Below are 14,085 nucleotides of genomic sequence, written 5' to 3' on the forward strand. Positions count from 1 at the left end.
AGCAGGGATAGAAGGGAGCATATGTTATGCTAAAAGCGTCTGCTCATGCTAGGATTTACAGCTCCCCACCAGTTAGTAGCACAACTGCCTACACACACACTGGTCTGTGGCTACCTAGTACCCAGGCTTTCCAGAACGTGCTCTGTGCCCATCACTTCTAGCTCCTTCGTTCTCTCTCTCTCTCCCCGCAGCCGTCACCCACACGAGGCCCCTCCCGCTGAGCGCGGTCACGTGCCCAAGTGTCGTCATCAGAAGGTTTCTTCTCCCACTAGAAACTACGAGTAACGGCCGTTCCCGAGATGCTGCTGCGCGCTCCCTGAAAATGTTGCGCAGGTTGTAATGCAAAGAAGGGCAGAGAGAGCGAGAGACAGCAGTGCCAGCTGAGCAGCCCGATCTGCCTGCCTCACCCTGCGGCTCCAGTCCTATAGCAGCACCCAGCGGGCACGGCGGCAGCACTGCGTACAGCATCTACAGCAGTTTTTGGGAACATTGTGGGTGGGAGGGACGCGTCACATCTGGAGGAACCTGCAGCAGCGATTTGGCGGCGAGAAGAAGAGGGGCGAGAGGCAGCGCTGGGAGAAGCGGGCATCACTGGCAACATTCAGGCACTAGCTCAGAACTTTCAGTTGCCATCGCAAATTAGCGGGAAGATAAGTGAGGGCGGCCGGGACCAGACAGCGTCACCCTAATAAGGCAGCACATCTGCGCAGGTGGCGGCTGAGGGCAGGGTAGAAGCTGCAGGAGAAGCCACCTTTACCAAAATACCCTGGTAGATCTCCAGAATAGAAGGGGGCGTGGGCATCCCATACCTAGCATATCACCAGCAAGGACAGGGGCATAGTAGTGCGTGTTTGCTGGTAAGATTAGCAGAGATACTATTCGTATTTAATAATCTGGTGATTGCAAGTAGTGGCATCTGTGCCCCTGCCTTTAAGGCTGTAGTGTGGCACAGCACCATTGGCACCCGTGCATTGCAGAGGGGGTGTGTCACCGTGCATCTCTCACTCTGCAACACAGGAGCAACCTTCCTCTGCATTAACAAGACACTGTCTACCAGTGGACTGGAGACTACTTGGCACAGGGAGACAACCCCAGAGACTGGCATGGAGCTGTCTGCCATTGGCGAACAAGTGTTTGCTGTGGAGAGCATTCGCAAGAAGAGAATAAGAAAGGTAAGATCTCAGTGGCTGAAGGCACTTTCCTGGAGAGCTGGTCATTGCCTTATGTTTAGCTTCATGTATTATCTCTAGTAGTAGTGTAGCTGGCTGGGACTTGTAGTTTGTGAAACTACAGAAATAACCAGGCAGTGTGTGTCCCTTGATGAAGCTGACCATAGATAGTGAGGCTGATTACAGAAAGTTAGCCATACACTAAGTATGTACATATAAATGGACACATTGGATATACGGCCACCAGTTTCTTGTTGGTTACACATTCACCAATTAGGTACAAGCCATAATGAGCAAGGGATAATTTAGATTACAACCTACAACAGAGCCAATTAACAGTGATGGGCATAATTGGTTACAACTTTGAATGCCACTTCCCTGTGTTATAGATGATATATGTCTTGATGTCACCTTTTTATGTTATCCAGTGTTCTGTATTTGGAACATACTGTGTATAGGTCTCCTATACCTGCTTATATTATAATCAAATGCAATTGTCATATACTTTCATTTGCAATCAATTGTATGGATCAGGCATCACCTCCTAATTCAACAGAATAATACAGAACTTGATTTTGTCAGTTGACCAGACATGACTGCAGTGCACCTTAAACCAGATATTATTCTACTGTACCTATTGCATAGAAAATCAGAACCGCTGGACTCTGATAGAAACATCTCTTACGCTAGAAGTGACTCACTTGCTAATCTTTCTATAGGTGACTAAACCAAGCTGTGACTCATACAGATGACTCACATTACAAATGTTTGTTTTATGTCTTTTTGAGTATTCCCAAGTGCCCAGAATTGTTCCAAAGAACATAAGTGTTGGGAAGTGATTTCAACAAATAGCCTGTCATTTCAGTTTCATAAATGATTGTGTGACTAATCTATACACTGCATTAATACAGTATATGCACTGTATGCTATCTTAAATTAAAAGTATACATACAAGAAATAACCATTTTCCAAATTTAGTATGGTTCAAGGGATTCTGACTGCTCCTTGGGTGCTCCCAGAATGCATTACTTTGCCAAATGTTTTTAGCAGATTTATTTTGCAACGGTCATCTGCTTATTTAAAAGAATGTGTTTTTTCTTTTTTCATTGTGAAGAGATCAATGGTTATTATTTTCTCTGTCTTTCCAGGGCAAAGTGGAATATCTTGTGAAGTGGAAAGGCTGGCCACCAAAGTGAGTAAAATAATTGGAAATAAGCCTTGAGAGATAAATATAAGTAGTCAGATGGCCTGTTATTATAGTAACTCACCCACACACATACAGTACCAGTGTTACACTATAGCACATGTAAGCTCACGTTCCCCATAACCACAGCGCACTTGATTGTACAGTTAGCATGAAGCATCTTTGAATTCTCCCGCCTTCTGGTCCTGTGTGTGGTTAGAGGGAGGTGATTTCCTCTCTGTAATAAGTGTGCGTTCTTCCTCTAGCCCCACAGTAGGATTCACAGCACTCACTTCACCATTTATTCTGTTTGTAAATGGTATTTGGTTTATGAGCTACAATAAAGTGCTTATTAGATAAAATGCATCATTTAGTTATGTAATTAACATGAAGACTTGTTTTTATAGTCAAATTATCCACTTTGCAGTGATTATCATGTATCACCAACCAGTAAAGGTGATAAATAAATTGTATGGCCGTATTCTAATTATTAATAACATTATTAATTAGTTATACTAATCGGCATATTCCAAGTGTGGTACATGCTGTGCAAATAAACAGCTGTGTAATATTGGTTATTGTTGCCTTAGTAGTAAAACTATGGCCAGGACAATGTTCTAGTAATGACTGTTATGATTTGGAGTGGCGATAACTGTTTTGGTCCATTAAGATAAATGATGTCCTACAGGAACAGGTTGATCATAGGAATGGTTTTGATTGTACCCTCTGGTTTCTTTAACATATTATTTATGGTGTTTAAAGTGTCATTAGATGCTATATCACATTGTCAGAACTGGGTTTTGCAACAGCCAAAATAGCTTTACATTTAGAGACTATAAAATGAAATTGCTATTGGATAAATATCTGACATTATGCAGGTCTGTGTTTTGGGGCATTTCTGAATCTGACTGTCTGAGAGCCAGCACAGCATCACTGTGAGCTGTGTATGTGCGGTCTCTTGGCATGGCACTGCCTGCTTCTAGATAAGCACTGCCTATTGAATACGTCTTGTTTATCACCTCTAATCTGACCGGGGGAGTGAGAACTCGGAGGAGGGGGAGCTGAGAGTGACGCATGAGTCATATGTTCACTTGTTTACTTCAGTCCTTGCTGCAGTGTGTGCAGGAACAGCAGGAAAGGTGTGCTACGAGTTACCCTTCGTTTTCTAGGATGTTACATCTTCATTATTGCTGCAAACCAACATTACAGCAAAGCTATTGACTACAGCAAAGCTATTGACTTTCATATTTCTGCAGATGGTCTAGAAATGTAAATACTAAACCCAACCAGACGATTGTCAGTTTGTTTTCAGTAAGGGTTTGCTTTTGCAGATGTTTGTGACATTTATCCCTATATGAATACTAATATGTAATAAGATGTAATCCTTTTCAAGACACACAATGTATTTGTATACATCCTTCCTAAGTTCTTGGAAAAGCAGGAGCAGAACACGGTTACTACTGCATAAAGCTGCACCGTCATCTAGTAAAATAAAGTTACTCTCCGACTAGCTGGAATCCTGTTTTTTTTGTAGGGCTTCTCCATTCCGCACATCCCTGACTGAAGAGAAAGTCATAAGGACCAATCGCAAGTCCCATCAAAGATATTGTGGATTGTGATTGGACCTCCATCTTACCCTGACCTGCACTGTAATACTAAAGTGACAAGCTCAATTGATCACCTACGCTGTATTACCGTAATAGCAGAGCAAGGATAAATAATTGAAAAGCCCTTTGGTCTCTGGCTAGGCAAAGGGGCTCTTTAGTTATGTAGCATAAACTTTCAAATTGATGCCATATGTATATATTAACACAGACAATAATTATAATAATATCATTACAGGTTGAGTATCCCTTATCCAAAATGCTTGGGACCAGAAGAATTTTGGATAAGGGATTATTCTGTATTTTAGGAATATTTTTATGTTTCAATTAGGTATTTTGAGGTATCTTGCATTTATGCTGTAAAAACACATCAACCACATGAAATGCACACACACATATATTTTATTTGTGCATAAAACAAGGTTTCAAAACATAAAATAAAGTTTGTGTCATATTTCAGGCACTGGATTTGAATGCCAAGCAATCATATTTTTTTGCACATATTTAGTGCCGGTTACATATCATGTCCCCAGTAGTGCCGGTTATAGATGTCCCGGTAGTGCTTTTACCTCCCCCCAAAAATAATTGCATTTTGGAAACTGATAAGGTATAATTTGGATAAGGGATGCTCAATCTGTATTATCAAGATCTGTATGTGCATTTAATGACACTGGAGAAAACTATAGGTAATACAGGGGTTCATGTATCAAGAAGTGGAACAGTTGCTTATAGCAACAAATCTACTTGTGCCTATTATTTGATAGAATATACATAATCAGTGCTGCCCAAAAGCTGACTGTTTGTTAGGGACCACTGGCCCATATCACTCTTTGCGCTGCTTGATATATCAAACCCAGAGTTCTTTTCTGACGAAGACCAACCAAGTCCATTGATCGTGGGTAAATGACTTCAGATCATTTTCCGGCAATAACTAAAGTGATTCATATTCCTGGACTATGGCCCTGGCATTTTTACCGGATATTTTGCACATCTCTCACAGCAATGTTGGCACTCACACACTTGTGATATAAGGTGCCTTACTCCCCAAACTTAATGTGGTAAGTTTTATATATTGCAGACAAGAAAAACAGGTTGGTAAGTGGTCTGTGCCATTTGGACATGAACTAATGGCTACAATCTGGGTGGAATTGTATGTTCTGCCTGTGTTTGTATGAGTTTCCCAGAGGCTGCAACGTTTCATCCACAGTTCACACATGGTTGAATAATGATTTTTTTGAACTGTTAAAATGATATTGCTTTTGAATTAGCCATGTAACCCTTTTATGTATTCTGTAAGTTCTTGTTGGGACAATTTGGCTTAACTTGATGTTTAACCATCATAATACTGCAACTCTCCAAGAGATTCTCATATTATGAATAAAGGAAGACTGGTTGTCTCACTATAACATCATAGAAACATAAAATTTGACGGCAGATGAGAACCATTTGGCCCATCTAGTCTGCCCCTTTTTTATCCTTCAGGTACTCTCAACCCTTTTTAATTCTTATTTCTTTGTAAGGATATTCATATGCCTATCCCAAGCATGTTTAAATTGTTCTACTGTCTTAGCCTCTACCACCTCTGATGGGAGGCTATCACACTTACCCACTACCCTTTCTGTGAAGTAATTCTTTCTAACATTTCCCCTGAACCTACCTCCCTCCAGTTTCAGTGCATGTCTTTGTGTTCTATTTCTTCTTTTCCTTTGAAGAAAATGTCCCTCCTGTACTATGTTAAAACCCTTGATATATTTGAATATATCTATCATGTCCCCCCTTTCCTTTCTCTGCTCCAAACTATACATGTTAAGATCTTTTAGTCTTTCCAGGTAAGTTTTGTGATGTAGGCCATGCACCATTTTAGTTGCCCTTCTTTGTACACTCTCTAATGTCCTTCTGAAGATATGGTCTCCAGAACTGTACACCGTATTCCAGATGAGGCCGTACCAATGACCTATAAAGTGGCATTATTACATCCTTTTTTTTCTGCTACGGATTCCTCTCCCTATGCAACCAAGCATCTGACTAGCCATCCTCATTGCTTTGCTACATTGCTTTCCTGCCTTTAAGTCACTTGAAATAGTGACTCGTAGATCTCTTTCCTCCTCAGTAGTTTCCATTATAGTACCCTTGATACTATATTGAGCCTTTGGGTTTTTGAGTCCCAAGTGCATAATTTAGCCTTTTTTTTTTTTTGCATTAAATTGTAGTCGCCATGCTCTTGACCAATTCTCAAGTTTACTTAGATGATCAGTCATTTGATTTACCCCTCCTGGTGTGTCTACTCTGTTGCATATCTTTGTGTCAATTGCAAAAAGGCATACTTTCCCTTCAATACCATTTGCATTATCACTAACAAAGATATTAAAGAGCACTGGTCCAAGAACAGATTCCTGGGGTACTCCACTGGTAACATGTCCCTCCATAGCATGGGTCCTCAAACTGCGGCCCTCCAGATGTTGTGAAACTACAAATCCCAGCATGCCTTGCCACAATTTTAACACTCCCTTATAGCAAAACTGTGGCAAGGCATGCTGGGATTTGTAGTTTCACAACATCTGGAGGGCCGCAGTTTGAGGACCCATGCTGCATAGAATGCACTCCATTTACTACAACTTTCTGTTTCCTATCCTACAACCAGGTTCTTATCCATGTAATTTTTATAATCCAATCCCACACTTTTAAGTTTATTTAGCAGCCTGCGATGTGGGACAGTGTCACATGCCTTACTAGTCTAGATATGCCACATCTACAGCCTCCTCTTCATCTATTATTTTGGTCACGGAGTCAAAAAAGTGAATAAGATTTGTTTGGCATGATTTCCCTGCAGTAAAACCATGCTGTTTTGGATCCTGTTGTTTAATTTAAGATATTCCATTTCCATTAATTTCCCTACTACTGATGTAAGGCTCACTGGTCTGTAGTTACTTGCTTCTTCTTTGCTTCCGCTTTTGTGCAGTGGAACTACGTTTGCTCTTCTCCAGTCCTCTGGAACTGCACCTGTATCTAGTGACTGCTTGAATAAATCTGTTAATGGCGCTACCAACACATCTTTTAGTATCCTTGGATGCACTCCGTCTGGCCCCATTGATTTATCCACTTTCAGGGGTAGATTTATTAAGCTTGGTGAAGTGATAAACTGTCTGGTTTTTATCACCGGCCAATCAGCTCCTACCTGTGAAGTTACAGGCTTGTTTTGAAAAATAACAGGTAGGAGCTGATTGGCCGGTGATAACAACCAGACAGAATATCACTTCACCGAGCTTAATAAATCTACCCCTCAGTCTTGAAAGTTCTGTTAGGACTTTCTCCCTAGTAAATGTACTTCCATCTACCTTATTTTTATGACTGTCCTTGCAATTTAACTGTGGTCCCTTCCCTTCTCCTTTTTTATAGTGAATACGGAGCAAAAGTAATTATTTAGATCTGCAATTGCCATGTCTCCATCCACCAAATTCTCAGTGTCTGTCCGCAGTCTTATTATTCCTCCATTTGATTTTCTCCTTTCACTTATATATTTTAAAAAAGGTTTTGCTTCCTTTATCTACTGACTGACAGCCATTTTCTCCTCAGCTTGTGCCTTGGCACGCCTGGTCACTTTCTTAGCCTCCTTGCATCTGGCAAGATACGATTCTTTGTCGTTATTATTTTGAGTCTTCTTGTATGTCCTAAAAGGCCATCTTTTTTTGCTTTTACACTAGTTGATACCTCTTTAGTAAACCACACCGGCTTTCTTTTCCTGGTACTGTTTTTTTAACCCTTTTGATACAAAGGTCCGTTGCCTTCCGCTAATGAATCGTTTAAACATCTCCGCATTTTTGCAAAGTCAGCCTTCCTAAAATCCAACACCTTAGTTTTTGTGCGACTGGAGTTGGACCCTGCCTTAATACTAAACCAGGAATGTCTAAACTATGTGAAACTACAAGTCCCATCATGCCTTGCCACGGTTTTGCTATTAGGGAGTGCTAAAAATATTGCAAGGCATGCTGGGATGTGTAGTTTCACAACAGATGGAGGGCCACAGTTTGGACATGCCTGTACAAAACGATACTGCTTGATTATCACTGGATCCTAGGTTCTTACCCACATATATGTCTGATATCCTGTCACCATTTGTGAGTATTAAATATTAAAAACATCCATTTACCAAAAACACTGAACAAACAAAAACAAGATAACTATTTTATATATTTATCTGTGTGGCTAGCATAGACTCAACATGGAGCTGAATAGTGGCCCCACCCATACCCTACCAGCCTCCCTTCAGCCACCCAGTCAGCACTGTTTGACTGCCCACCACCCCCATGTTTATTGCTCCCTATGCTTGCAGGTCATGATCATATCTCATCCTGTGCAGCTATCTGTCCCCACACACAAACACTTACTGCCCCCCTTCATAATTGTCCTTAATGATAGGGGAACAGAGATGAGTTACTGGGGTGGGAGGAATTTGTAGATTGAATATGAGGTGGATTACAAAAATAAGAGAGGAGGTCGATAGAGATTAAAGAAATGCTAAAATATTGTAGCAGAAATGAGACCGGCAAGAAAAAAGGTGGTAGAGATGAGAGAAGCAGAGATGGTAAGGTGGGGGAAGACACCTGCCAGAACTAGGATTGGCACTTTTTTACTGTGTTCCCAATTGCAACACACCCTTGGACCAAATCGCACTAGTGTATGGACACCTTTAGACTTTTCCATATGCCCTCGCAACATGTGCCGTGTGTGTGTCTATACAATGTATATGCACACAAATACACAAACACTAGAAGAAAATAAACATTAACCCCTTCATGACAGAGCCAGTTTGTGCCTTCATGACAGAGCCCTTTTTTTCAAATCTGACATGTCTCACTTAAGTGGGGATAACTTTTTTTTGCTTTTACTTATCCCAGTGATTTTGAGATTGTTTTCTCGTGACACATTGTACTTCAAGTTAGTGGTAAATTTTGGTCGATACAGTCTGTGTTTTTTTGTGAAAAATACCAAAATATCGTGAAAAAATGGAAAATTTAGCAATATGCAAAATGTCACATTTTCTGCTTGTGAGACAAATAATCATACCACTCAAAATAGTTAATAACTAACAAAGACCATATGTCTACTTTATGTTGCAATCATTATTTCAACCTCCTTTTCATTTTTTTGGACACTAGGAGGCTTCAAATATGACTAGCAAATTCTCAAATTTTCAAGAAAATTTCAAACACTGATTTTTTTAGGGACCAGTTCAGTTCTGATGTGACTTTGAGGGACTTGTATGTGAGACACCCCCATAAATGAGGCCATTTCAAAAACTGCACCCCTCACAGTATTCAAAACAGCATTTTGGAAGTTTGTTAACCCTTTAGGTGTTTCACAGGAATTAAAACAAAGTGTAGGTGAAATTTCAAAATTTCTTTTTTTTTGCAGAGTTTCAATTTTAATACATTTTTCTAACGAATACAGTAGATTTTACTAGAGAAATGTGACTAAAAATTGATTCCCCCAATTCTTTTGTTTTCAAAAATATCCTATATGTGGCCCTAGTGTGCACGTTGACCAAACCACAGGCTTCATAATAGAAGGAGCACCTACTTGATTTTGAAGCCTCCTTTTTATGAGATTTTTTTTTTAGGCACCATGTAGGTTTCTATGCACCATAAGTGCTAAAAGTTAGGAACCTCCCCCACAAGTCACCCCATTTTGCAATCTACACCCCTCAGGGAATTCATCTAGGGGTATAGTGTACATTTCAAACCCCCAGGGGTTTCACCAATTTTGGTACAACTGGGATGTGAAAATGGAAAATTACATTTTTTTGCACAAAAATGCAGTTCTGGCTCAAAATTTTTCATTTTCACAAGGAATGAAGGAGACAAAGCACCCCAAAATCTGTGCCCCAATTTCTCCCGAGTACGGCAATGCCTCACATGTGACCAAAAAATACCAGTTGGGCGCATGGCAGGACTCAGAAGGGAAGGAGTGATTTTTGGATTTTGCAGCACAGATTTTGGTGGAATGAATGGTGGGTGCCATGTTGCATTAGCAAGACTCCCAAAGCACCAATACAGTGGAACCCCCCCACAAGTCACCTCATTTTGCAAAGTACACCCCTCAGGGAATTCATCTAGGGGTATAGTGTACATTTCAAACCCCCAGGGGTTTCACCAATTTTGATACAACTGGGCAGTGAAAATGAAAAATTACATTTTTTTACACAAAAATGCAGTTCTGGCTCAAAATTTTTCATTTTCACAAGGAATGAAGGAGACAAAGCACCCCAAAATCTGTGCCCCAATTTCTCCCGAGTACGGCAATGCCTCACATGTGACCAAAAAATACCAGTTGGGCGCATGGCAGGACTCAGAAGGGAAGGAGTGATTTTTGGATTTGGCAGCACAGATTTTGGTGGAATGAATGGTGGGTGCCATGTTGCATTAGCAAGACTCCCAAAGCACCAATACAGTGGAACCCCCCCACAAGTCACCCCATTTTGCAAAGTACACCCCTCAGGGAATTCATCTAGGGGTATAGTGTACATTTCAAACCCCCAGGGGTTTCACCAATTTTGATACAACTGGGCAGTGAAAATGAAAAATTAAATTTTTTTACACAAAAATGCAGTTCTGGCTCAAAATTTTTCATTTTCACAAGGAATGAAGGAGACAAAGCACCCCAAAATCTGTGCCCCAATTTCTCCCGAGTACGGCAATGCCTCACATGTGACCAAAAAATACCAGTTGGGCGCATGGCAGGACTCAGAAGGGAAGGAGTGATTTTTGGATTTGGCAGCACAGATTTTGGTGGAATGAATGGTGGGTGCCATGTTGCATTAGCAAGACTCCCAAAGCACCAATACAGTGGAACCCCCCCACAAGTCACCCCATTTTGCAAAGTACACCCCTCAGGGAATTCATCTAGGGGTATAGTGTACATTTCAAACCCCCAGGGGTTTCACCAATTTTGATACAACTGGGCAGTGAAAATGAAAAATTACATTTTTTTACACAAAAATGCAGTTCTGGCTCAAAATTTTTCATTTTCACAAGGAATGAAGGAGACAAAGCACCCCAAAATCTGTGCCCCAATTTCTCCCGAGTACGGCAATGCCTCACATGTGACCAAAAAATACCAGTTGGGCGCATGGCAGGACTCAGAAGGGAAGGAGTGATTTTTGGATTTGGCAGCACAGATTTTGGTGGAATGAATGGTGGGTGCCATGTTGCATTAGCAAGACTCCCAAAGCACCAATACAGTGGAACCCCCCCACAAGTCACCCCATTTTGCAAAGTACACCCCTCAGGGAATTCATCTAGGGGTACAGTGTACATTTCAAACCCCCAGGGGTTTCACCAATTTTGGTACAACTGGGATGTGAAAATTGAAAATTACATTTTTTTACACAAACATGCAGTTCTGGCTCAAAATTTTTCATTTTCACAAGGAATGAAGGAGACAAAGCACCCCAAAGTCTGTGCCCCAATTTCTCCCGAGTACGGCAATGCCTCACATGTGACCAAAAAATACCAGTTGGGCGCATGGCAGGACTCAGAAGGGAAGGAGTGATTTTTGGATTTGGCAGCACAGATTTTGGTGGAATGAATGGTGGGTGCCATGTTGCATTAGTAAGACTCCCAAAGCACCAATACAGTGGAACCCCCCCACAAGTCACCCCATTTTGCAAAGTACACCCCTCAGGGAATTCATCTAGGGGGTATAGTGTACATTTCAAACCCCCAGGGGTTTCACCAATTTTTATACAACTGGGCAGTGAAAATGAAAAATTACATTTTTTTACACAAAATGCAGTTCTGGCTCAAAATTTTTCATTTTCACAAGGAATGAAGGAGACAAAGCACCCCAAAATCTGTGCCCCAATTTCTCCCGAGTACGGCAATGCCTCACATGTGACCAAAAAATACCAGTTGGGCGCATGGCAGGACTCAGAAGGGAAGGAGTGATTTTTGGATTTGGCAGCACAGATTTTGGTGGAATGAATGGTGGGTGCCATGTTGCATTAGTAAGACTCCCAAAGCACCAATACAGTGGAACCCCCCCACAAGTCACCCCATTTTGCAAAGTACACCCCTCAGGGAATTCATCTAGGGGTATAGTGTACATTTCAAACCCCCAGGGGTTTCACCAATTTTTATACAACTGGGCAGTGAAAATGAAAAATTACATTTTTTTTACACAAAATGCAGTTCTGGCTCAAAATTTTTCATTTTCACAAGGAATGAAGGAGACAAAGCACCCCAAAATCTGTGCCCCAATTTCTCCCGAGTACGGCAATGCCTCACATGTGACCAAAAAATACCAGTTGGGCGCATGGCAGGACTCAGAAGGGAAGGAGTGATTTTTGGATTTGGCAGCACAGATTTTGGTGGAATGAATGGTGGGTGCCATGTTGCATTACCAATACAGTGGAACCCCCCCACAAGTGACCCCATTTTGCAAACTACACTCCTCAGGGAATTCATCTAGGGGTATAGTGTACATTTCAAACCCCCAGGGGTTTCACCAATTTTGGTACAACTGGGCTGTGAAAATGAAAAATTACATTTTTTTTTACACAAAAATGTACTTCTGGCTCAAAATTTTTCATTTTCACAAGGAATGAAGGAGACAAAGCACCCCAAAATCTGTGCCCCCATTTCTCCAGAGTACGGCAATGCCTCACATGTGACCAAAAAATACCAGTTGGGTGCATGGCAGGACTCAGAAGGGAAGGAGTGATTTTTGGATTTTGGAGCACAGATTTTGGTGGAATGAATGGTGGGTGCTATGTTGCATTACCAATACAGTGGAACCCCCCCACAAGTGACCCCATTTTGCAAACTACACTCCTCAGGGAATTCATCTAGGGGTATAGTGTACATTTCAAACCCCCAGGGGTTTCACCAATTTTGATACAACTGGGCAGTGAAAATGAAAAATTACATTTTTTTACACAAAAATGCAGTTCTGGCTCAAAATTTTTCATTTTCACAAGGAATGAAGGAGACAAAGCACCCCAAAATCTGTGCCCCAATTTCTCCCGAGTACGGCAATGCCTCACATGTGACCAAAAAATACCAGTTGGGCGCATGGCAGGACTCAGAAGGGAAGGAGTGATTTTTGGATTTTGCAGCTCAGATTCTGGTGGAATGAATGGTGGGTGCTATGTGGCATTAGCAAGACCCCCGAAGCACGGTGAAATGATGAACCTAATAATCCATAGATGTGTGGTATATTTTGAAACACTCCTTTATACATAGGCCGGGTTTGTCGGGGCAAGTTTCACAGTGGAAAATAGTTTCCTTTCTTATTCCCTTTTTATAGCAAACTTTGCACCTTTTTTGTGTCCTGCCCTTTCTTGCAGTGGAGGGGATTTCGTTGGGAAAATGCTGCCCTGGTACAATACGGGGGCCAGTACTAGAAGTACTGGGGCCCTCTGCCTGCTGGTTCCCAAATATTAGGCCCTTTATGACTTCCTCTTGAAAGTGCATAAATGTCCCCCTCTGGCCGGTGGAACGTAATAGCACGTAAGCGTTATACAGTGCCATCTGGATGATATACACGGCCAGCTTCTTGTACCAGATATTTGTTTTCCGCAGGGCACTGTACGGCTTCAGTACCTGATCTGAAAGATCCACTCCGCCCATGTACTTATTGTAATCTAGGATACAATTTGGTTTTGAGGTGTGGGTACTGGTACCTCGTACAGGGATGGAGGTGGTACTGTCTCCATGAATTGTTGTCAGTATAAGGACATCCCTCTTGTCCTTATATTTGACCAACAACATATTTTCGGTGCATATTCCCCTGCTTTCACCCCTTCTCATTACTTGGGCAATGTGCGTTTTTGGGAGGCCTCTTTGGTTCTTACGCACAGTACCGCAAGCTGCTGTACCTCTTGAACCAAGGGCCTTAAACAGGGGGATGCTGGTGTAAAAGTTATCCACATAGAGGTGATAACCCTTATCCAGGAAGGGGTGCATTAAATCCCAGACAATTTTTCCACTAACACCTACGAGGGAGGGGGGGCATTCTGGCGGTTCAATTCTTGAATCCTTCCCTTCATATACCCTAAACTTGTGGGTGTACCCTGTGGTGCTTTCACACAGCTTATACATTTTTATGCCATACCTTGCCCTCTTACTGGGAA

At 41.7% G+C, this 14,085-nt stretch overlaps 1 protein-coding gene across 1 annotated transcript in view; it reads left to right on the top strand.

The window, feature by feature from the left end:
- The first annotated feature begins 253 nt into the window (after positions 1–253).
- CBX7 (chromobox 7) overlaps positions 254–14,085 on the top strand; it is a 37,122-nt gene continuing 23,290 nt past the window's right edge. Inside the window, exons 1-2 of the mRNA XM_083156520.1 lie at positions 254–1,172; positions 2,318–2,361. Of these exons, the coding sequence (XP_083012646.1) occupies positions 1,104–1,172; positions 2,318–2,361 (113 nt within the window). The 5' untranslated portion in view covers positions 254–1,103. The remainder of the gene's footprint in view (positions 1,173–2,317; positions 2,362–14,085) is intronic.

The sequence above is a fragment of the Crinia signifera genome, chromosome 8 (genome assembly GCF_055691185.1).
Source record: "Crinia signifera chromosome 8, ASM5569118v1, whole genome shotgun sequence".
NCBI classification, from domain to species: Eukaryota; Metazoa; Chordata; class Amphibia; order Anura; family Myobatrachidae; genus Crinia; species Crinia signifera.